The sequence below is a fragment of the Heloderma suspectum genome, chromosome 7 (genome assembly GCF_057233095.1).
Source record: "Heloderma suspectum isolate Gila_16-S chromosome 7, 16-S_ref, whole genome shotgun sequence".
Taxonomy (NCBI): domain Eukaryota; kingdom Metazoa; phylum Chordata; class Lepidosauria; order Squamata; family Helodermatidae; genus Heloderma; species Heloderma suspectum.
This window is the reverse complement of record NC_139464.1, coordinates 45,756,023-45,782,246: the sequence shown is the minus strand read 5'-3', so window position 1 is coordinate 45,782,246 and position 26,224 is coordinate 45,756,023. Positions and strand designations below refer to the sequence as shown.

Sequence of the window (26,224 nt, the reverse complement as noted above, 5' to 3'; positions counted from 1 at the left end):
TACTTAAAACAACAAAGAGAGGGAGAGTGACGATTTCCCCAGAAAGGAAATTTCAAAACATTGGTGTGGCCACTGAAAAGGCCCTGTCTATGCTGGCTAGCTTGACTGGTTAGGATTACCCATATGATAAGTACAGGAAGCTTTGTCTTCTCTAATGTGAATCATTTAGCCTGGATTGGTTGGAATAATTCAAGGAGGATGTAACAGAAAAAATAGCCTCCAAGCCGGCAGTTAAGGGAGAAAACAGTGGTTAACAGTTGTGAAATACAGGATAAAATGGGGGGGTTTTGGCAGGGGGATGCCACTTTTTAGACAAAAACTAACTGGGAGAACATTCAACTCTTAACTGTACATGTCCGATCCCCCGTGCCCCCCAAATCAAGTTTTTCATGCTAACTTTTTGAACAGTCTGCATGCTTAATTTTTACGCATATAATTCAGCCCCACAGTATCTTGGCCATATTTTCAACATGCTCCAAGAGCAACGTAGATAGGAGAACAGAGCAACGCAAAGTAGAAAAGCAGTGGCAGGCCTTGTCCAGTCTTGCATTTCCCCCTTTGTATGGGCCATTGTGTTAAAAGCATGGTATGGATCTTTCTTGGGAAGATGTTGATGGGTGGGGGTATAAATCACCGAAGTAAATAATTCCTGCAGCCACTGAGAAAGCAAATATCCTAGCTCCTTTGCATGACCCAACACAGCTCGGTAGGCTGACTTTTCATGACCACGTCAAGTCTGAATAACAGCAACTTGCCCATCCAAGAAAAGACCAATTGAACAACAACCATTGTGGCCTATTAAGAGCAGCCAGATGCTGATCAACTCAAGTTCAAGTCAATGCTGCTTTGGGCAGCTATTGCTGCATCCTACTCTATCTGCAGACTAGATAAGACTGCCATCAAAAGATGAAAGTGATGGGGGAGCAGAGGATCCATGTACATCCACAACTCTTGCTTTCAGGCACACTTGGCACTCTCTCCCCCATAGGGGTGATCCACAGGTCCTCCCATCCTTCTAAATTTGATAGTATTGGGAGAAACAGGATGACGATACAAAGTTGTAAGGCCCTGATTTGTAAGTAATCCAAGTGACCAACAATTTCTTAATGACCTCAATCCTAAGAAAAAAGAAACAAAATGCTTACATTGTTGGTTTCTTTTGTCCCCAGCATTCTTGAGAGGGAGACACACAGGACAATCATGCCGTGTACAATTCTTCCAGTGCGATATGATTTGTCGTGAAGATGCACAATGAGCCACTAAAAGATGGTAAAAACCATTTTGTGAAACTTAAGCTGCAAATTCCTTTCAGCTCTCTATACAAATTGAAATCTACTGCTGATGCCCAGGAACCAACCATAATTACTCAACGTTAAATATGTATACAGGATTGCAACCTTAAAAACAACAACTGCTAGCTCCTAGAATGTGAAAGACTTTCCCTAATCCTGTTTTGCAATCAACTAGGAGGTCCCACAGACCTATCTCATTCAAGTGCAGATCACAGATTCCCTGGGCTTCACCACAGGTCAAACCATTACCGAATCACTTATTCCTCTTGCACAGTGGAGACCCAAGTTGGTTGCTAAAACTTAAGTTTACCTGTATTTCTCATCCTGAACTTGTAATTTTGTAAGGAGTAGAAATAACTGCAACCCATTCTTTTATTCCAGTCTTTTCAGACAATTTGCTCACCATTGTAAGAATGCAAAGGTTTCTAGAGGGGCTTAGCCTGTACTTCATTACAGCAGGGCTGGAAAGATTTCAGGAATGCAGGATCTACTTTTTTACTAGAACCCTAGGTTCCACCAGAGCTTCTAAGTGTATATCCAAAAGACATACACTGAGAATTAAATAATTGTGAGCCCAGAAATTTGTTTCGAGTACCAGAACTGAACAGAGCGCACAGCCCTTTCACACAAAACTCCACTCCTGACTACCCTGAGTTTTCTTCATTTCATGGTATATGTTAGGATGGGGGATTGGGAGAGTCATTCTGTTGCTGATATTTCTGCATAACTGAGTCAGAAATACTTACTGATACACTGCAGATCACCTGGAGATCTACCAGTAGATCTAGATATACCTTGATATACCCCTGCTTTACAGAATAGAACCACAGATGTGTAGGAAACAAAAGGCTTTACTTACCCTGGCAGGATTTTCCAGCCTGACAGTGCGTCATGTGGTTGAGGACATTCTTCATGGTTCGACAATGAGGGAGGTTACACTGTCGTACCTCACCATTTGCTTGTTCCCGCCTCTGACATTTGTGAGCATGTAGGAGGAGAACAAGTTGCTGCTGAATGAGCTTGCGTTTTTCTGGGTCTGCTGTAGGTGCTCCTGATCCCATACCCTGGGGAGCAGCTGACACCATCCCAGCCTGCTGAACTGGAGGAGTCTGCTGTTGACCCTTCAGAGGGAGACAGAGGAAAATACAAATGGAAATGTTATCTCTTGCTTCAAGAGAGCAAAATGTAGCAAAAGTAGGAAAGGTAGAAAATTTAGGAAAACGTTTTGCTTACACCTGTAAAGAAGCAACTATATCAATTCTCTCTCAGATCCAGGTTCACCTAGCAAGCTGTTTGCTCCAGTGCAGAAAGAAGACCCATTTGTTAGCAAAGCTAAGGAGGTTCTTGGAAACTCGCGACTGTATTTGCACGCAGCGATTATGCCAGGAATCCTGGCTTAACCTGGTTTACTATGAATGAGCAGCAATCTAGAGCATGCAGCCCACTCACTCCCACTTTGCTCCTCCTTTTATGTAAAACCAACCAGAAATATGTATAACATTGTGATGTCTCAACCCAGGATCCTAGTTTGTTGCTCTCAAACAACCATGGCTTGTTGTTGGCTTATAATTCCTGGCTTAAGAGCAACAAACCAGGATCCCCGCTTCAGACATCACAACACCAAAGACATAGGCTTGCTCTAGTCTGGACACAAGTGTTCCAAGGTTTTAGTTATGTTAATTAAACAGATGTGCTTTCATCTGCATTACCCAGCCATGTAAACTATACTTCATTTTCCCCAGACTACAACATAATACTACAACTGAATTATTTAATGGGTTTTTAAACTGCCTTTCAGGATAAATTATTTTCTTTTAATGTTGTACCCTCCAGAACTTGGTAAGTAACATTTATGGCTCTTCACACTGAAGTCATTAGCACTTCCCTATGCAGATGGCATGATTCTTTCTTTCATAACTACCTTCTAGATTGGTTTTATTGGGAAATTATGGCTAAGCAAAAACAGGCATTGTACACTAGGCTTGCTGTTCTCCTGCTGAGGAGGTTGTTTGGCGGGGTTGAGAAGCAAGGTGAAAATGTTTGGCCATTCCAAGGTAGACTTCCCCTCACACCGATTTGATTTCATTAGTCACTGACCTTGTTCGCATGACACGACAGCCCACAATGGCTGTTGTGTGATGCTGGCCACCCACAGGGGAAATTTTCGCATGGCGCCTGGTTTGCCGTGGCTTGTTGTGTGAACCCAGGCAGCAGGGGTTGTTTGAGAGTTAAACAACACTTAAACAGTTAGACAACCCTTCTTTTGGGTTATACTCTCACAGAACCCCCACCAGCTGGGTTCGCATGACACAACATTCCACGGCCAGGAGTTGAATATTCAGGATGACGCTCATGGACGCCGCAGCGTGTCATGCAAACAGCCCCATTATCTAGTCAACTCTGGTAACGTGACATTATTAGGAACCCTCTGTAGCGTAAGGGCAACGTTTCTACCCAGATTTCAATTTGCTGTGATGTGAAAACTGACTGGTTACATGGCAACATGTCATCATGCTGCCCACATGATCTGATTCACTTGAGTCACACATCAGACAGAATTCTGAAAGGTGCAGCAAACAGTTCACAGTGGAGGTAAGCAAAGGGAGCTCTGTAAAATATTTTAGGCCCCCCAAATCCCTTTTGCTCCCCAATATTTTGCAGGCAAAAATTCAGGTCAGTCCTTATTAGAAACTCTATAGCATTGTTTTACTTTTAGAATGTCAACAATTTTGCAGGTTGTATACAAGATGTGCTGCACACTTTAGTCAGTTGTTAGAAGTTACTGGCAGACTACATATACATGTCACTTAGAGAAGTGAAAGTTGATGAGCAAGGACAAAGATTGTAACTTTTAAAAACAGCAGCACGTTGAAGATTAATGAGTCTATGACAACTCAGATGTATGGAACTAAGAGACAACAACAAGTTTACACGGCTGCAAGCCACAGCTCTATCCCAGAATATTTTGTTGGGCAAGCTTGAGGAAAATAGCACAGACACTGACAAATAGGGTCTTGAATAGCAAGCACACCACAATAAAGGTGTGACCAGCTCTTGCTACTTCAATGGAATTCAACATGTGTCCAGTCTAGATCATCCATGCTTATGAAGTACAAATAAGACTTCTGCTAGAATTCTGGCAAGAAGGAAGCTTCTGTCATTTGAGTATGTTGTTGTTGTTCAGTCGTTCAGTCGTGTCCAACTCTTCGTGACCCCATGGACCATAGCACGCCAGGCCTTCCTGTCCTGCGCTCTCTCCCGGAGTGTGCTCAAGTTCATATTCATTGCATCCGTGATGCTATCTAGCCATCTCATCCTCTGCCGTCCCCTTCTCCTTTTGCCTTCAGTCTTTCCCAGCATCAGGGTCTTTTCCAGGGAGTTTTCTCTTCGCATTAGGTGGCCAAAATATTGGAGCTTCAGCTTCAGTATCTGTCCTTCCAATGAGCACTCAGGGTTGATTTCCTTTAGGATGGACTGATTTGACCTCCTTGCAGTCCAGGGCACTCGTAAGAGTCTTCTCCAGCACCACAGTTCGAAAGCATCAATTCTTCGGCGCTCAGCCTTCCTTATAGTCCAGCTCTCACAGCCATACATTACTACTGGGAAAACCATAGCTTTGATTAGACGGACCTTTGTCGGCAAGGTGATGTCTCTGCTTCTTACTATGCTGTCTAGGTTGGCCATAGCTTTCCTCCCAAGGAGCAAGCGTCTTTTAATTTCATGGCTACAGTCACCATCTGCGGTGATCTTGGAGCCCAAGAAAGTAAAATCTGTCACTGCTTCCATTTCTTCCCCTTCTATATGCCAGGAAGTGATAGGGCCAGATGACATGATCTTAGTTTTTTTAATGTTGAGTTTCAAACCAGCTTTTGCACTCTCCTCTTTCACCCTCAACAATAGGCTCTTTAGATCCTCTTCGCTTTCTGCCATTAGGGTGGTATCATCTGTGTATCTGAGGTTGTTGATAATTCTCCCGGCAATCTTAATTCCGACCTCTGATTCATCCAATCCGGCATTTCTCATGATGTACTCTGCATATAAGTTAAATAAGCAGGGTGACAATATGCAGCCTTGTCGTACTCCTTTCCCAATTTTGAACCAATCGGTTGTTCCATGTCTGGTTCTTACTGTTGCTTCTTGACCCTCGTACAGGTTTCTCAGGAGACAGGTAAGGTGGTCTGGTACTCCCATCACTTTCAGAATTTGCCATAGTTTGTTGTGATCCACACAATCAAAGGCTTTAGCGTAGTCAATGAAGCAGAAATAGACGTTTTTCTGGAATTCTCTTGCTTTCTCCATGATGCAGCGAATGTTGGCGATTTGATCTCTAGTTCCTCTGCCTCTTCGAAACCCAGCTTGTACTTCCGGTAGTTCTCGGTTCGCATACTGCTGAAGCCTAGCTTGTAGGATTTTGAGCATCACCTTGCTGGCATGTGAAATGAGCGCAATTGTGCGGTAGTTTGAACACTCTTTGGCGTTGCCCTTCTTTGGAATTGGAATGTAAACTGACCTTTTCCAGTCTTGTGACCACTGCTGAGTGTTCCAGATTTGTTGGCATATTGAATGCAGCACTTTAACAGCATCATCTTTTAGGATTTTAAATAGCTCAGCTGGGAGACTGTCATCTCCGCTAGCTTTGTTGTTACTAATGCTTCCTAAGGCCCACTTGACTTCACTCTCGAGGATGTCCGGCTCAAGTTCAGTGACCGCACTATCATGGCTATCAGGGACATTCAGATCTTTCCTGTATAGTTCTTCTGTGTATTCTTGCCACCTCTTCTTAATCTCATCTGCTTCTGTTAGGTCCCTGCCTTCTTTGTCCTTTATCATGCCCGTCTTTGCACAAAACGTTCCCTTGAGATCTCCAATTTTCTTGAAGAGATCTCTAGTCTTTCCCATTCTGTTGTTTTCCTCGATTTCTTTGCATTGTTCATTTAAGAAGGCCTTCTTGTCTCTCCTTGCTATTCTCTGGAACTCTGCATTCAGTTGGGTATATCTTCCCCTTTCTCCCTTGCTTTTCGCTTCCCTTCTTTCCTCAGCTACTTGTCAAGCCTCATCAGACAGCCACTTGGCTTTCTTGCATTTCTTTTTCTTTGGGACGGATTTTGTTGCTGCCTCCTGAACAATGTGACGGACCTCCGTCCATAGTTCCTCAGGCACTCTGTCTATCAGGTCTAATCCCTGAAATCTATTCCTCACCTCCACTGTATATTCATCAGGGATATGATTTAGGTCATACCTGAACGGTTTAGTGGTTTTCCCGACGTTCTTCAATTTAAGCCGAAATTTTGCAAGAAGCAGCTCATGATCTGAGCCACAGTCAGCTCCAGGTCTTGTTTTTACTGACTGTATGGAGCTTCTCCATCTTTGGCTGCAAAGGACATAATCAACCTGATTTCGATATTGACCATCTGGTGATGTCCACGTGTAGAGTCGCCTCTTGTGCTGTTGGAAAAGAGTGTTTGCTATGATCAGCATGTTCTCTTGGCAAAACTCTATTAGCTTTTGTCCTGCTTCATTTTGTACACCAAGGCCATGCCTGCCTGTTATCCCGGTGATTTCTTGACTTCCTACTTTAGCATTCCAATCCCCTATGATAAAGAGGACATCTTTTTTTGTGTTAGTTCTAGAAGGTGTTGTAGGTCTTCATAGAACCGATCAACCTCAGCTTCTTCGGCCTCAGTGGTTGGGGCATAGACTTGAATTACTGTGATGCTGAATGGTTTGCCTTGGATTCGTACTGAGATCATTCTATCATTTTTAAGATTGTACCCCAGTACTGCTTTTCCCACCCTTTTGTTGACTATGAGTGCTACTCCATTTCTTCTAAGGGATTCTTGCCCACAATAGTAGATATGATGGTCACCTGAATTAAATTCGCCCATGCCTGTCCATTTTAGTTCGCTGATTCCCAAGATGTCGATGTTCAATCTTGCCATCTCATGTTTGACCACCTCCAGCTTACCTTGATTCATTGATCTGACATTCCAGGTTCCTAAACAATATTGTTCTTTACAGCATCGGATTTTCTTTTCACCGCCAGACACATCCACAGCTGAGTGTCCTTTCGGGTTTGGCCCAGCCGCTTCACTCTTTCTGGCGCTACTTGGAAATACCCTCTGCTCTTCCCCAGTAGCATATTGGACACCTTCCGACCTGAGGGGCTCATCTTCCGGCGTCATATCTTTTAGCCTTGTGATACGTTCCATGGGGTTTTCTTGGCAAGAATACTGGAGTGGGTTGCCATTTCCTTCTCCAGTGGACCACATTTTGTCAGAACTCTCTGCCATGACCTGTCCGTCTTGGGTGGCCCTGCACGGCATAGCTTATGGCTTCACTGAGTTATGCAAGCCCCTTCGCCACAACAAGGCAGTGATCCATGAAGGGGCATTTGAGTATACATGGAGGGATTGATATTAACAGCTAGCCACTGAAACACACTCCTGGAATATTTGTGGGAATATCTGTCACAAGAACCTAGTGGAATAAATGCATGAAGGGTGCATGCTTTTATTCTGGTGCCACAATTGTGCTCCTCTGTGACTAAAAAAAAGGGCACAACTGCTAGAAACTGAAACACTTGTTGCAGTGCATGCACTAGCCAACATTTAACGAACATTTTGAATGTTCTACCTATCTTTTAACTCTAGAAGATCCTAAGGGGGCTTCAAAATGAAAACACAGAAATACAGTAAAGCTGAACAATACAGTAAAAAAACACAGAAGACAGGAACATAAACATGAAAAAGAGCAGGAGAGTACATAAAAACAGGTCAGTTTAAAATAGAAAACAAGAGCCCTTCAGTATTGCTATTCTCAGAGCAACTAACAATTTCTTATAAATTATGAACATATCAAAACAGCACACAGACAAGAGCAGAAATAAAATCAGAGCAGCAACGAAATAAAACAATTCAGTTATTTTAAAAGGCCAGAGAAAATTCAGATATTTTTTAAAGGCCAGAGGACTGTGCCTAGTGCCAAAAGGCCGGAATAAGTACTAGATCAGCCTCCTTGGAAAGAGTGTTCCAAATATAAGATGCTACAACTGAAGGGAAACTTTTTGTTTGCAAACCACTTTGCCTCAGAAGGCAGAGACACCCAAAGGGCCTCTGAAGATGACCTCAGGTGATGGGGAGGTATTACGGTTTTCTTCTTATCTTACTTGGAGCCATAATGCTCCAGCTGCCATATTCTGGGCCAGAAGAATTTTCCAGACTGGAAAATGAGCAGAAATTTTGAGGAACAGGCACCTTGCCCTATACAGTGTGGCTTAACTACTTGCTTGCATCAAGATTATGAGATTTTTGGGAACCTTGGCACAATATGCTTCAATACCCCATGCTCAGATGGTGACGCATACAATGCAATGGCTTGTGTGGAGATTCTGTCATGACACACAGGGCTAGACTTGAGATTTTGATGGTTCCCAACACTATGGCATGGTTCAGACATAACAGGAAACAGTGGTTTCCCATTACAGAATGGAACCTCAAGTTCACGTGTTCCCCCCTCCTCCTATGTGTCAGGGTGGACACTGAGCCCATAGAATCCTAGAGTAGTTCTGATTCTGAGGAAGAGCAGTCGCTTCTGGGAGAGGAGCGTGCTCCTCTTTCCCAGGGCCCACAGCTGACAGAGATTCCTCCCACCAGCATTCCTAGATTAGATAGCAGTCCAGGGAGTGCCCGAGCGCGGGAAGTAGACTTGGTGGACGCACGACGCCGATGCAGAGAGCGGCGCCAAATGGAGGGCGCAGAAAGGAGGCGTAGTGCCCGGTTGGCGCGCAAACAACGGCTGCGCCCAGAGGATCCAAGGGAAAAGGGGAGGGACTCTCCCTAGTCCTTAAGTTCAGGGGTCTGCCAGTAATTCCCTTTCAAACGGGGACCAACTGTTCCAACTTAGGGCATAAGTACTCTGCTGCTCAGATCTAGTTGCTACCTGTAGAGTTGTTAAGTTGTAAAAGAAGAATAAAGCTTTGAAAGGAATCCCTTTGTCTGTGTCTGGACTTGGCTACTGGATTAGACTGAGAGAGGCCTCCAAGGAACCCTTGACAGCGTGTGAGTGAGGCAAAATCATACATTTCTGCTGTCACTTTTGAACTAACCGCAGTTCCCCATTACATCTGTATTTAACTTACTTGGGGTAATGTAGACTGTTCTCTGTGGCTACTTAAAAGAACAGGATCAGTCCATGCTTTGATCCCCAAATTCAGACATAATGGAGAACTGTGGTCAAAAGCTTTTGATTTTCCTTAGGTGCATACAAAAGGAAGAGGGGAGCATGTAAGTTTAAGGCTCATTCTTGTAATGGGTTTCCCATTATGTCTGAACTTGACCACTGGATATAGAAGAAAATATTCCAAAAAATGGACAAAACCAATATCGTTGAATACCTGAAAGGATACCTGAAACCTTATACAAGTTGTTTTTATTGTGACTAGAGATGTAAAGGCCTGGAAAAACCCCAGAAAAAAATGGGAGAAATGAAATAATTTTGGATTATGAAATAATTACTTTTATAATTTAAGACAAGGTGTTTACGTATTGCTACCCAGCTTTTACTCCCCACAAAACAATTTCTAGGAAGTATGTAATCAGAACGCTTTTACAGAAAGACTAGAGATGTAACATGTCTGGAAATAATGAAGCCATGGGGGAAAATGTTTATTTAATGCTCTCTGTAAGATTCCCAGCATAGTTATTTCTTCCATTCCTTATTAAAATTATTGATCCAATGCATCTCACAGACATTTAGGGATGTTCCAAGTCATGTGCAGTTTCCCAACATATGAGTAGAGTCACCATATCATAATATGGAAGACAATGTGCATTCTTGACAGTTTGGGTTTTGGTCTACTGAGTCCTGTGTTTCTGGGCTTGTTCTGGTTAGATGCTGTAGTTGTCAATTAATGTAGTTCTACCCTAAAATCCGTATGTGAAAGGTTATTCCATCATTGTCACAAGATGCGATGGAACAGCATGCAGATTATCCCACCTATGTTTCTTTTCTTTTTTTAAATAAATTTTGAGGCTTGGTTCTATAAAACTCACTGCGACAGTTCTTAGTAAAGCTCTCAAGTAGACCTCATCACTAGTGAGTGCTGCAAAACCTTTTAATTGCTGCCACTAGAATAAACGCTGTCTATCTAAAAGAAACTCAGTAGGCTGGTTCCTATGGGGTAGGCATGGGATTGACGCTACTACTACAGACCTTTCAAAATGAAAAAAAAATAAGATGTTCATTAGTGGAAATTATTTACATAAGTGAATAAAACGTTTGTCTTTAAATAATAGATTGAGATTGCGTAAAGGTTCTTAAATTAAATATGGTTGCTTACCATTCCTAAGCTGAGTCTTTCCCGGTTAAATAAAGTCTCAATAGCTTTTTCTTTGGATCAGATTTCCCTAAGCTCCACCTCACAAACAGGAACAGGTTTAGGAATTTCCCTAAATTTTCTTACAAATAGGTGTAAGGTATAGATGCTATACACCAGTCTTCCTCTGCCTCCAGTTCTTCCTGCTTCTTAAGGCTTCTAGGATGATTCAGATGTTTGAGGGACTACTTGCTGAAGTTCCCTCTGGTCAGACATAAAACAGGAACCTAAAATACGTTATGTATGACTTGGTTTGCTCATAAAATTATTATTTTGGTATATTACATTTAAAAGTATAGTTTATTCAGACAATAATTACAAATGTAAAAATTTTAAAATATGATAGTTTTATGAGCAAACCAAGCTATGCATAATATAACTTTAGGAACATAAAGGCTGTTTTATGTTTCTAAAGCAGTGTTCCCCAACCTGGTGCTCTCCAAAGGTTTTGGACTACAGTGCCCAGCATTCCTGACTGTTGACCATGTTCCCTGAGGCTGATGGGAGCTGAAGTACAAAATACTTGGAGGACACCAGGATGGGGAAGGCTGTCCTAAAGCAACAAAGTGACTTTACATAACTAGAGAGTGCTAAAAAAATCCTTATTTTTTAATTTCTCAAAATTTGTTTTTTCTGAAAAAAATGGGATTGTTCTTTTCCTTGGGCTCAACGTTACTAGAAATTTTACATCTCCAATTGCGACATTAGAACGTTTTCAGCAAAGGAGGTAGAAGCAGGGGGGAAATCAGGTGTGAGCATATACATATTTAATCTGCATATTTAATGTAGATTAATATGCATATTTAATATATACTTACTTAATCAAGACAATTTAAAAGGCATCAGAAAATATTTAAATCACTGATTTAGATTAAGTTTCCCTATTTGTAGTCCAGATACATCCTACACAAAAATGGAGGAGTACTCCAGTCCACTCACTAGCTGCAAGTAACCCTGGCAAAGAAGGCGCTCCACAACTTTGTGATGCAGCTTAGAGGAGGCAAGAAGCAACAAGAGTCTCTCCTGCCATTTCTTCCCTTCCCCAAACCGCTGTGGAAGAAAGAGGTAACTGCCTTTCTCCAAAGCCCTTCAGCATATGTAAGTCATTCCTCATTTTTCTTCTCTTCCCCAAACCTGCTTGGTGAATGCTCAGTTGCATGAGTGGGCCCATGTTCCACCATATATAGGATCAAACAGCATATTATGCAAGCTATTACAACAAATAGTGGAGTATCCTAAATGAGGTATACAAGACTTTGATATAGAAGTTGCTACCTACCATGTTAGGCATTACTGGACCTGGCACTGGCTTCTTGTCCATTGGAAATTGGGGTAAGCTGTTAGGTAATACCGGTTTATTCTGCATCTGGGGACCAAGTCCACTGGCTCCAATTGGTTGTCCAGTGTTTTGGCTGTATGGTGGGACATAAGGACTGGGGTTGTTCATCATTCCCATCTAGAAATTAAGAAGTTGTAATTAAATTTAGCAATATTTTCATTTTCATGTTGTTCATTTCATGGAGCATACTATGGGTAACAAAAATTTTGGTACAAGAACAGAAAGTTATGGCATGACACAAGTATCAACACATCCTGATCTGCATATTCTCTTAATATAGTTCTGTCTCCATCTCCTCTCCAACCTTATATACCCATCTAATTGACAATTAAGAGAAGTTTGCTACTATTCAGTGCTAATACCAATTATTAAATTTTCCTTCTTTAAGCATACATTATTTCAGAGATGATTTTACATATCTCAAATTCTATTTTCCATTGATGCTTATAGTTGTGTATTTGAGGACTTCACAAGTGAACATATGCTTGAACGCACATGAAGCAAAGAAGCATCATCAGTAATACAGACTGGGCACTGAGCCAGATTCTGTTCATAGGCCATAAATAAAGTTGAAGATTCAGTGGAATGCCTTGATGCATAGACAAATTAAAGGTTTTATGGAGCCACAATGCCTAAAGCCATAATTGCATCAGACACTAGGGTACATATGTACAATACACTTGAATCTGATAGCTACCTGGATTAAAGTTTTGTATATCCACTGACTTTTTTCCACTATCAGCTATAGTACAGGAGACCAACAGTTCTCCTGACATGTATGGATACTGTGTATACTGAGTGGATTGGTTTAATCAAGACAATTTAAAAGGCATCAGAAAATAAAAATTTAAATCACTGATTTAGATTAAGTTTTCCTATTTGTAGTCCAGATATATCTTCTCTATTTTCTTCTCTTCCCCAAACCTCTGTTCATGTGGGGATTCCTCATTTGTGCAGCAATTTGGAGAAGGGAAGAAATGGCAGCAGAGATTCCTGTTACTTCTTGCCTCCTCAATACCACACTGCAAACGAAAGACATCTCTGCCTCTCTTTGAAGCCCTTGGCACATCCCAGAGAAGAGACTTGGGGAGGCAGGATAGGGGGCTGTTGGTTCTCTCATAAGCCAAGCTAGTATTTCTGAAGCCCCTAAAAATGCATACTAAGTGGTTTTATGAAGTATTAAGCCATATCAATTTACAACTAAAAGCAAGTATACAATCTAGGAGTGAAGTAGCACCTTTAAAACAAATTTTAACACATTAGCTTTCACAGTTTACAATGCTTAAGTTGGATACTAACTTGTAAGCATCATTCTCTAAAATAAAATACATCTAGAAGTTCTCTCTCTCTCTTTTTTAAGTGACTCTCTGTACATATGTGCAAGTATTGGGCTACTCCCCCAGCTTGGCTGAGAGACCAGTTGACATTTGGCTCCTCCCCTTCCTGAAGTGTTCCTATTCAAGTTGGTCACTGTAAGGATTGTTGTTGTTCAGTCGTTAAGCCATGTCCAACTCTTCGTCACCGCATGGACCACAGTACGCCAGGCCTTCCTGTCCTCCACTCTCTCCCGGAGTGTGCTCAAGTTCATATTCATTGCATCGGTGATGCTATCTAGCACTGTAAGGATTAGCAACTTTTAAAATTGGTGCCTGAGTTTGCCTTTTTCCTTTCTTCGCCTACCACATCCCTTTTTACTTATGTCGTATCTTTCATTTTTAAGCCTTTTTCTTGATCTGTAAACAGTGTGCTTAATACACTTGTTGTTGTTGTTGTAATCATCATCATCTAAACAAAGGTATGCACTTGAAAACCAATTGCCCAGGCTCTTCCAGAAACTAGGGCTGCTACTGAATATTTTTCCATGAGATGGTTGTTGGCTGCAGCACACATATTCACAATTTGAGAACTGACCCAACATAATTTCAGTTAAAAGAGCATAAAATAGGAGGACAAAATCTAGATGGTTCAGGGAATTATTCTGGTAAGATACAGAACAGCATCTCCTGAACCCACAGGATGGAACCCAATCCTTATTGACTTGCAGACTACTGGCCCCCTAGTGTAAAATACATGATATGGAGGAGTCCCCAATTTTGGGCTGGCCTTGGTAGCTGTATCTCCACATGAAGCGGAGATCAACCACCGGCTCCTCTCTCCAGGTCCAAGCTGGAGAAGCGGGTATTTCCCCATAGTTCTTCCTCTACAGAGAAAAACATATTTTCTATATAACCTATGACATGCGACAGAAGCCACAGTTTTACTTTAAGTGTATGCTGTGTTTCAACATGTTTAATATTAAAAATACAGATTTTGTGTAAGACAAGGCTATTTTAAAAGATACTTACCATACTTAGAATTAAAAATCTATTTTTTAAAAATCAGATCTTATCTACCTTAGTGGGTAACACCATTTAATACTATTTAGCTAACAAATTTCTTAAATAGCAAGACAATCTGCACTGGAAATTGTGAGAAAGGTCCATTAGCCACAATGTATTTTACATAGAAATTTCACTTCTACTGAAAGCAAACACAAGTGTTTAAGTGTGACTAAGCCACAGGTTTGCCCTAATTGCAACTCTACGTAGCTAGTCACTAGCATAATTGGTAACCAGTGTCACTGACCAGATAGAACCCAGCTTATATGCTACTGTAACATGATGAACATATCCTACACCTTACACTGCTTTATTACACCATTACCTGTTGCTCCACAGTACTTACTATCACAGTACTTACATCGAGGTAGGCAACCTGGGGCAAAATCTAACAGGGTGCATATGCCACCACTGATTCTCTTCTGCCCCGTTGATTCTTTTCCACCCTGCCAATTCCCTTCCACAAGTGGGATCTACAGCTTGCGCAATGGCAATTTAGCACTTCTGCGCCAACCCAAAACAAGCAGAAATGTTTGTTCCTGGAAGAAGACAGATTGGCAGAGCTCACAAAAGGGAGCTCCGCTGACCTGTCTCCTTCCTGAAATGAGTATTTCTGCTCGTTTGGGGGCTTCCCCTAAGAAGTGCTAAATCTTCCTTGCCTAAGTGGTGGGTCCAGATTGCGCAACACAATCAGTGGGGCCCACTGCTTGCAAAAGGGAATTGGAGGGGTGGAAAAAAAAATTGGTGAGGCCTAAGTGCCCTATTGGATTCTGCCTCTGATACCCTCCAGATGATTTGGACTACAACTCCCATCAGCTCCAGCCAGCATGGCCAATGGTCAGAAATTATGGGAGTTGTAGTCTAAACAGGGGTTCTTAAACTTTCTACCCTCAGGTCCCATTTGAGAGAGAGCTGAAAATTACTGAGACCCACCAATCACAATATGGTGACAATGCTTGGCATAATCAGCTGGCAATTACTGATATAATTTTATACTGGTATCCAATCCTTCTTTGAAAACTGCTAAATTCTTTGCCACAGTTATTTCCTTGTAGCAGGGAGTTCCATAATTAAATTTTCCTCAAGTTAAGTACAGTCAGTGGCTCTGGAGGTATTATTACTCAGCCGCCCCATTTTGGGAAGAATTTGCTGTTCCAGAGGTTCTAAGTCTGGGTTTCCAACATGGTGCCCAGTGTGTCCACCGACACCACTCTTGGTGCCCACCAGTCTCCCTGCCTCTCCTAATCTTAATTTTATTTCTTAAGTTTATTATTTTTCAACTGGGAGTGCTGCCCTTTATTTGGGTTCAAAAGAATGATTTTGAATTTTGGAGCTCAGACCCCCACCTCTGCCTTGTACTTAAGTTCATGCCTCTTGGGAAACAAGTGATTTGTGACTGGCTATGCCCACCATGATAGCCAGTTTATGAATGAACAAGCCCCTCCATCACAGCCATTTTGTGAGAGTGCCCATGACATTCTCTCAACATTCCAAATGTACCCACCAACACAACAAGGTTAAGGACCCCTGCTCTAAGTAGAGAAAAATTGTTTTTCTCCTCCCCCCACATGCCTCTGAAAGTCTTCTTATTCATCTCCTGTCATTTCTTCTCCCCTTCTTCTTTCACATTTAACTTGTACCCTTGTCACCAACTGGCAGTTTCTTTCATCCCTCCTTCCTGCTGCTTTTACATTCACTTCCTCATATAACAGCTTCCCTCTCTTACCCCCTTCCTATTTATTCCCAGTTTTTAAAAATAAGTATAAAAAATATTAGCCTTGCTCTCTAACCAACTCCTGCTATCACACCTATCTATGCACTGTGTATATGATGTGGCTGTGGCACAGGGCGGTCAAGCAACAAGGCCTGGGGAGTGTGCAGCACTGACACACACTGGTGGGTCCTGATCCACAGTTTGAGAAACACTGATCTAAAACATCTGGAGGGCACCAGGTTGCCTACCCCTGAGATACACATTCTAGTGTCCTATTCTCCAGTCTTCACAACTATGTAGTATGAGGTGGAAAGAGGCCGAAAAGGTCATACTGCTAGAAGGTATGGATTAATTTAAAATTTAAGACAGGCATAGTTCTGCCAAGTAGTAACTGTAGTAGCAGGAACAGCAGCAGCAGCGGTAGTAATAGTCATTTTGCATGGTGCTGGCGACATCCTTTAGCTTCAAGCACTCAGAAGTATGGACAAAATAACAGTTTGGTTACATCAGTGAAGACCTTCTCCTGTCTTGTTAGTGGAAAACAGAGGCAACTGTTAACAACTCGGCATCTAGCAATTTGCTCAAATCCATTCCTAGCTAGAGTTGCACAGTGGCTCTTCCCTTCTTGTGGCCTCAGTTTATAACTCTAACATACCATGTAGCAAGGCAAGAATACTGTATATGGCAGGAATGCATCCATGCTGTACTCTGTAGTATTGGGGAAAGTGTCACACATTCACACCATTTCATAACCATCAACATACAACATACATAGCAAGCTTGAGTCTTTGTAAGACTATGTTCTACACAGCTAGTTGGGGGGGGTTATATCACAGCTTCCCCCTTCCAAAATGTTTAACACTTAAACTTTTAATGCATTAAAAAAATTATAACAGAACACAGTCTTCCAACTTGGCTACAGCACCTAGCAGGGAAGCATTCTTGTTCCAACCAGTTTATGTACAACATGGTGATCTATGCAACTAATAATACTTGTCTAAACCTAGAGACCAAATCTAAGGGTTTTTCATTCAAGCCAGACCATGTTCTCTGTGTGTATTTTAGATTGCAAGTGATCTAAGAAGGGGTCAGATGCAAGCTTCCCATTTTTACCTCGCAGGAACTGAAGGGAAAGGATGGGCAGAAAGATTAGTAGAGAAAGGTGTATCCTCTCCTGCTGTCTTAGAACTTTTTAAATAGAGGGAGGATCCTCTGAGTAGCAAACTGAAGCATGAGAAATTAAAACTCCTTCAGTAGTATCCTATTTAACACTACCCTTAATGTAAATTATGTTGCATTGGCATAAGCAACCTTTAGCGCAACATCAATTGTATTTGGTGGCACAACGGGCTTCTAGCCCAGCTATACCCAGGTTCCCCCTGTACACATCTTTGGCACTGAAACTGTTTTCTAATATTAACTCTTTTGTTTTATAGTTTATATGCATTTTTCCATCTCATTTTTAAATATACTAACTTGGGCTATTATGGAGGTTCCAGGAGCAAAGACAGGAAGAACTGTCTCACTATCGGAATAATGTTCACAGATATTTATATTTGCTTAACATTATTACATTTACAATTGTTTCAAATTTGATGTTATTTTTTAATAGGGGATATAAATAAATAAAGAAAGGCTGAACTTGTTCTCTGGTAGTTAACACAAATTTGCGAAAGTTCTAACCAATTAAAGCATTTAAATTTAGCCATTATTCGACAATGGATGGGACTCTATTCACTGCCCTATTCACAAGCAGAATGATTCCATTAGCAGGCAGGCAAAGGGGCTATCAACTCTGCTTTGAAAGCAACCCTTGGCATCACATTTAATCCTGATACAGAGGGCTAGTCACTAGCATAATTGGTAATCAGTGTCACTGACCAGACAAACCTATATAGTTAAGGTGGAAGAGCCTATCCAAAATGCTACTGTAGCATGCTGAAAATGTCCTAGAAGTTCCAATGCTTTATTATACCATTATCAGTTGCTTCACAGTATCAATATACATCAGGGGTAGGCAACGTGGTGCCATCCAGATGATCTGGACTACAACTCCCATCAGGCCTAGCCAGCATGGCCAATTGTCTGGGATTATGGGAGTTGTAGTCCAAAACATCTTGAGGCCACCAAGTTGCCCCCTGCTTTAATATTAAGGGCAACAGATCTCATTAGATATTCTAATGATCTTTAAAACCCTTATATTACAGACTGCTCTTGTTTGCTCTTCCTTTGCAAACTACCATATCTGCTGAAGTAACAGCCACATGAAAACAGCTTCTAATTAAATCTTAACTCTTTCTGCACTCCAATGCAATCTTACTATACACCCATCGTGAAGGAGGAAAAAGGATGTTTTGCCAGATAGGCAAGGCACATTGCCAGATCTGTATATACTCTTTCACTAATACATTTGTCAACCAAGACTCTTCTTTACCTTGAACGTGCAGTATAGCAGCACTAAACTGCACAATTGTTTTAAGCCAGTATTTGCCACTATTTGGTCTGGGGAAAAACCTCCAGCATTCTCTATTTGTGATCTCACGGAACATGCAAAAGCACACTGTGGACTACTAATAGTCCCCAGACTACAGTTAAGACTTACTAGTGAGAACTGTTATGATTTTATACATTGTCTTAACATCAAAGGTTTTTGAAGGGTGATTGGGCCCCAAGTGAATAACCTAAAGAAGAACATGCCAAATAAGGTCACAAACCTTGCATAACAAAAGGCTATGTTCCTCCCCCCTTGTGAAGATCAACTGTATGTCAGGTTCATAGGTGCAACCACGTTCATGGGATGTCATGTCATTCAGCCCCAACTTTCCACATTGGAGTACACGTACAAAGCATGTACTCTACCACTGAGCTATGGCCCTTCCCTACATGAGAATATGATTCTGGTCTCCAGGTTTCATAAGCCTCACATCTACTAATTTTATTCTCATGTTCATAGGTGAGGAACTGGTGGCCCATGAGCCAGGTGCAGCCTCCAGGGCCATCCCGCTTGCAGTCTCCTGACCAGCCTTCCTCACTTTGAAAAATAGTTCCCATTAGTACCAATGGGAATTTCCCCCCTAAAGCCTTGTTTGGTGTGTGGAGGGGGGGTGGAAAAGACATGTGTAAGAACGAACGAATGTGTGGAGTGGCACCTGCCCACCCATCCCTAGCATGCACCCCACCCACAGCTTTTACCCAAGGAAATGCAGCCCTCAGGGAAAGATTCCGCACCCATACTCAAGTTGGATACTATTAAGTATTTTTAAAAGATTTCCTCCAAAGTTTGGTTTAAATTTTTATTTCTTACATTTATATCCCTCCTTTTTTCCTCTTTAAGGAACCCAAGACTGCGTACATAATCCTCCTCCCCTCCATTTTATCCTCACAACAACCACCCTGTGAGGTAGGTTGGGCTGAGTCTGTGACTCGCCCAAAGTCACCCAGTGAGCTTTGATGGCTGAATGGGGACTAGAACCCAGATCTCCCAACTCCTAGTCCAACATTTTATCCACTATACCACACTGGCTCTCAAATTAAGTGAAATAATTAAAACATAGCTCATCAAAAAATTAACCATCTGCTAATTCAGTAGAACCCCTTCATGGATCACTGCCTTGTTGTGGCGAAGGGGCTTGCGTAACTCAGTGAACCCATAAAACTATGCCATGCAGGGCCACCCAAGACGGACAGGTCATGGTGGAGAGTTCTGACAAAATGTGGTCCACTGGAGAAGGAAATGGCAACCCACTCCAGTATTCTTGCCAAGAAAACCCCATGGAACCTATCACAAGGCTAAAAGATATGACGCCGGAAGATGAGACCCTCAGGTCGGAAGGTGTCCAATATGCTACTGGGGAAGAGCAGAGGGTATTTCCAAGTAGCACCAGAAAGAGTGAAGCGGCTGGGCCAAAGCCAAAAGGACACTCAGCTGTGGATGTATCTGGTGGTGAAAAGAAAATCCAATGCTGTAAAGAACAGGTTTAGGAACCTGGAATGTAAGATCAATGAATCAAGGTAAGCTGGAGGTGGTCAAACATGAGATGGAAAGACTGAACATCACCATCTTGGGAATCAACAAACTAAAATGGACAAGCATTTAATTCAGGTGACCATCATATCTACTACTGTGGGCAAGAATCCCTTAGAAGAAATGGAGTAGCACTCATAGTCAACAAAAGGGTGGGAAAAGCAGTACTGGGGTACAATCTCAAAAACGATAGAATGATCTCAGTACGAATCCAAGGCAAACCATTCAACATCACAGTAATTCAAGTCTATGCCCCAACCACTGAGGCCGAAGAAGCTGAGGTTGATCGGTTCTGTGAAGACCTACAACACCTTCTAGAACTAACACCAAAAAAAGATGTCCTCTTCATCATAGGGGATTGGAATGCTAAAGTAGGAAGTCAAGAAATCACCGGGATAACAGGCAGGCATAGCCTTGGTGTACAAAATGAAGCAGGACAAAGGCTAATAGAGTTTTGCCAAGAGAACACCTGATCATAGCAAACACTCTTTTCCAACAGCACAAGAGGTGACTCTACACGTGGACATCACCAGATGGTCAATATCGAAATCAGATTGATTATGTACTTTGCAGCCAAAGATGGAGAAGCTCTACACAGTCAGTAAAAACAAGACCTGGAGCTGACTATGGCTCAGATCATGAGCTGCTTCTTGCAAAATTTCGGCTTAAATTGAAGAACGTCGGGAAAACCACTAAACCATTCAGGTATGACATAAATCATATCCCTGATGAATATACAGTGGAGGTGAGGAATAGATTTCAGGGATTAGACCCGATAGACAGAGTGCCTGAGGAACTATGGACGGAGGTCCGTCACATTGTTCAGGAGTCAGCAACTCAATCCATCCCAAAGAAAAAGAAATGCAAGAAGGCAAAGTGGCTGTCTGATGAGGCTTTACAAGTTGCTGAGGAAAGAAGGGAAGCAAAAAGCAAGGGAGAAAGGGGAAGATATATCCAACAGAATGCAGAGTTCCAGAGAATAGCAAGGAGAGACAAGAAGGCCTTCTTAAATAAACAATGCAAAGAAATCGAGGAAAACAATAGAATGGGAAAGCCTAGAGATCTCTTCAAGAAAATCGGAGATCTCAAGGGAACGTTTTGTGCAAGGATGGGCAAGATAAAGGACAAAGAAGGCAGGGACCTAACAGAAGCAGATGAGATTCAGAAGAGGTGGAAAGAATACACAGAAGAACTATACAGGAAAGATCTTAAATGTCTTAAATACTGTTAGCATTACTAACAACAAAGCTAGCGGAGATGACCGTATACCAGCTGAGCTATTTAAGATCCTAAAAGATGATGCTGTTAAAGTGCTGCACTCAATATGCCAACACATTTGGAACACTCAACAGTGGCCACAAGACTGGAAAAGGTCAGTTTACATTCCAATTCCAAAGAAGGGCAACGCCAAAGACTGTTCAAACTACCGTACAATTGCGCTCATTTCACATGCCAGCAAGGTGATGCTCAAAATCCTACAAGCTAGGCTTCAGCAGTATGTGAACCGAGAACTACCGGGAGTACAAGCTGGGTTTCGAAGAGGCAGAGGAACTAGAGATCAAATCGCCAACATTCGCTGCATCATGGAGAAAGCAAGAGAATTCCAGAAAAACGTCTATTTCTGCTTCATTGACTATGCTAAAGCCTTTGATTGTGTGGATCACAACAAACTGTGGCAAATTCTTAAAGAGATGGGACTACCAAACCACCTGACCTGTCTCCTGAGAAACCTGTACAAGGGTCAAGAAGCAACAGTAAGAACCAGACATGGAACAACCGATTGGTTCAAAATTGGGAAAGGAGTACGACAAGGCTGCATATTGTCGCCCTGCTTATTTAACTTATATGCAGAGTACATCATGAGAAACGCTGGGTTGGATGAATCACAGGTCGGAATTAAGATTGCCGGGAGAATTATCAACTACCTCGGATACGCAGACGATACCACCCTAATGGCAGAAAGCAAAGAGGATCGAAAGAGCTTCTTGTTGAGGGTGAAAGTGGAGAGTGCAAAAGCTGGTTTGAAAACTCAACATTCAAAAAACGAAGATCATGGCATCTGGCCCCATCACTTCCTGGCATATAGAAGGGGAAGAAATGGAAGCAGTGACAGATTTTATTTTCTTGGGCTCCAAGATCACCGCAGATGGTGACTGTAGCCATGAAATTAAAAGATGCTTGCTCCTTGGGAGGAAAGCTATGGCAAACCTAGACAGCATAGTAAGAAGCAGAGACATCACCTTGCCGACAAAGGTTCGTATAATCAAAGCTATGGTTTTCCCAGTAGCAACGTATGGCTGTGAGAGCTGGACTATAAGGAAGGCTGAGCGCCGAAGAATTGATGCTTTCGAACTGTGGTGCTGGAGAAGACTCTTACGAGTGCCCTGGACTGCAAGGAGGTCAAATCAGTCCATCCTAAAGGAAATCAACCCTGAGTGCTCATTGGAAGGACAGATACTGAAGCTGAAGCTCAAATATTTTGGCCACCTAATGCGAAGAGAAAACTCCCTGGAAATGACCCTGATGCTGGCAAGGATTGAAGGCAAAAGGAGAAGTGGATGGCAGAGGATGAGATGGCTAGACAGCATCACCGATGCAATGAATATGGACTTGAGCACACTCCGGGAGAGAACGCAAGACAGGAAGGCCTGGTGTGCTATGGTCCATGGGGTCACGAAGAGTCGGACACAACTGAACAACAATTCAGTAGAAATTAATGCTACACACATAGCCTAGTTGTATGTTTAAGGACAAAATAACTCAAGGTTGTTAAAACAATGGAGTAGCTTATGAGAAACCACATCCTTAACTCCTTCCAATACTTGCTCTTTAAACACTTATAATTCCAAGTTTAGACCTTTCAAAATGAGTGTTTTAGTTCATACTAGGTAACATGCATGAAATACACATTTAATTTTTTAATTAAATGGCAGTTTAGAATCTGCACCAGTTTAATGAGATTAAACTGTCCATTGCAGTCCGATCATTAACACAACAGGACAGCGCTGCTTCCAAACAATATACAGAAGACAGTATATTAGAGAATACTGCAGAGTGATAATTAATGTACAGCTAGAAAGTCCTCTTATGATAGAATACTAAGGACTGATTCACTAGTTATTAACCCTAGCACCACTGTTGAAGACTAATCCTCTAATAATTCTTGAAACAAAATAAACTTTCTGTCAGTCTTAGTTTGCGGTTATATGTGTATGCACCATGTGTAGATGTAACAAACTGAGCAATAACTAGAGGTCTTTAGCTTCCCTAACTCCCAGGTGATCACCCCAATCCTTGATTCAAGAGGAATAGTTTTGTGAAGGTAGGTTTTAATCCCAGCAAAACTGTCAAATTCTGTGTAAGAAAAATAAACCTGTAAATTTTGTTCCCTGAGCAGTTGAAACATCCAGGAACTATCTATGCCAACACACCAGTTCAACCACTGCAAGAGATTACCACCACAGGTGTGACACAGATATGATGCAAAGACAAGATTTAGATGCACTGGTTCTTACATGGTACTGAAAGCTGGGTTACCGACAAAGCCTGAAAAAGGCCCTATTAAACTAAAATCATGTTTATCAACCACTGCTAAAAGTACCTTGCAAATGAGCCACTACTATAAAGAAGCATATGAACATTTAAGTAAATTACAATGATTCACATTCACTGATTAAACATTACATTTGGGGTGGGTTGGTCAGTCTCTCTCTCTCTCTCTCTCTCTCTCTCTCTCTCTCTCTCTCACACACACACACACACACACGTCAGCAAACTGATCCTTTAAATAAACAGATTTGAAAAATCTCTATGTCCTTAGAGCGTAGATGGCACTGGAAGCTCCTGTTGCAAGAAGAACTGTTATACTTTCTCCTCGCCTCTGTTGAATTCAACCTGCAGCAGATGCATTAAAACAAACCACAAACTGACTGCATTCCCATTGCAAAATCTGCAAGTTATTCTAACATACCAGTTCCAAGAAAAAACAGATGAGCTAAATGTCAGTCAAGAGAAATTGTGGAGACAAGACTGCTTCTCCCCAGACAAATAAGGTTACAACATTTGAATCAAAGTTTCACTAGGCTTATCAATGCGAAACTAAAATTTTAGCTTATCAATTCATTTAAAAATAAAGCATACTGAATACATAAGCCGCTATCAGAAGATGCCAATATGTAAAGCAATGGATCAGGATATGTGAAGACTTTACTCTGAGTTCATCTATACAGCACATGCATCATGTCTTGTGTTCATGAATCTGATGCCCAAGAACAATGGTAGAAATGGCAATGCCATCACAGATATGAGTTTTGAACCGTAACTTCAGGACATCACAATATGTAGCTAATGGAAAGCATAGGAACATAGGAAGCTGCCTTATACCAAGTCAACTATAAGTCCATCTAGCACAGTATTGTCTATACTGACTGGCAGTAGCTCTCCAGAGCTTCAGAAAGGAGTCTACTCCAGCTCTACCTGGAAATGCTAGAGACTGAACCTGGGATCTTTTGCAGACAAAGCATCTGGTCCGCCACTGAGCTATGGCCCTAAGCTCATCATGATCATCTGACTCTACCTGACTGATCTTTCACTGCTACTGCATTCCACTTAAGCTCCATAAGTTGTGAATATTATCCTACATCCATCACAGAAATTTAGCTCATGTAAAGCAATGATTTGCCAACTAGCTACTATGCCACAGTTCTTAACTACTCTTCAAGAAACAATAAATTATTGCTACAATTTAAGACTTCTAAAGTAATTCCAAAGGCGCCAAAAGATAAAGCACATTACAGTGATCCTTCAGTTATAATAATGAGAACATGCCTATGTTGCACAAATTATGCTTAAGTTTGTTTCCTCTAGGAGGGGTATGCCGATATCCCCTTAGAGACACACAGAACTCTGAGATTCAGTCCAGTGCAGTTTTATTTGGCATGAGACAAACAGCGCTGTTCGGGTGGATTCTCGCAGCTAACGCCACAAAGGAGAACCACACCCTAGATGTTTTTGGTACAGCTTATATACATTCAGTATAATGACCTCATTAGCTATGCAGGGTGAGCCACATAATATTCATGAACTTCATTAAGCATGTGTAGTTGACATGTCTCTAGGCTGACCTGTCCTTGCAAGCTGGGCAGGAAGCGATCTAGCTGGAACTGATTCTAACAAGCTGCAGGAGTGGCGGCTACTTGAGGGGGAGGGGCTCCTCTGGCTGTACCCAATATGAAACAGACCATTACTGTTGGTTTCAACAAGGCAGTTGAGAAGACTATCTTCCTCTGGGGCTTTCTACTGTAGGAGGCTGCCTCAGATGGCTGCCAATACTTTAAGACGGTGCCTCTTTGGTTCTATCACCTATCTATATGAATGGATGGAAACACAAGTCTTCTTTAAGAAGGCTGAAAACCTGGTCAGAAGGAGTATTTTAAAATTAAAGAATGTTCCAAACTGTCTTGTCAGTTAACGCTAAACAAATCACTCCAACCTAAACACCTTCTATTTTGTGTCAGTTACAAAATTTTCCACTGGTATTTTTTCTACAGAATTCATTTCAATATCTAAATGTGCATTGTATCATACAGTTAATTATCATCATCATTCATGGATACAATACTAGTCAAAATTGGGCATTCAAAAGTTGTAATTAATGTACGCCAAATAATTAGCCTCACTGATTCATCTCATTGGCTTGACAAAAGTAGTAGTTTAACTGTTTTCAATGCCTTCACGGGTTTAACTTAAATTAAAATGTGCAGGCCACTGAATTGTTATATCTTAAATTAGTTACAAGTATTCAGATGAAAATAATTTCTAAGTAAAGCTTCAAAGGTGTTTGACAACATTTAAACCACATTAGGTGCCCTTTATTCATTTATTTTTCCTAGCCACAGTTCAAATACTTTTTGCAAAAATGTCTGAAATATCTATATAGTATGTAAAATTACCATGGTGTTTTTTCAATTGTGCTTACTAAATACGTCAAATATGCTAAACCAGAACACAAATTTAGGGCATCGGAAACATTTCCAAAACATTTTTTTTTTCCTGGAAAAACCACTTCATTGTTCTGCACCTATCTAAAAGGCAGGGTTAAAAAC

At 41.6% G+C, this 26,224-nt stretch overlaps 1 protein-coding gene across 1 annotated transcript in view; it reads right to left on the bottom strand.

Moving 5' to 3' along the window:
• EP300 (EP300 lysine acetyltransferase) overlaps window positions 1–26,224 on the bottom strand; it is a 103,807-nt gene that overhangs the window by 47,138 nt on the left and 30,445 nt on the right. Inside the window, exons 3-5 of the mRNA XM_084809943.1 lie at window positions 11,945–12,121; window positions 2,152–2,413; window positions 1,146–1,259 (exon numbers count right to left, since the gene is read on the bottom strand). Coding sequence (XP_084666069.1) covers window positions 1,146–1,259; window positions 2,152–2,413; window positions 11,945–12,121 — 553 coding nt within the window. The remainder of the gene's footprint in view (window positions 1–1,145; window positions 1,260–2,151; window positions 2,414–11,944; window positions 12,122–26,224) is intronic.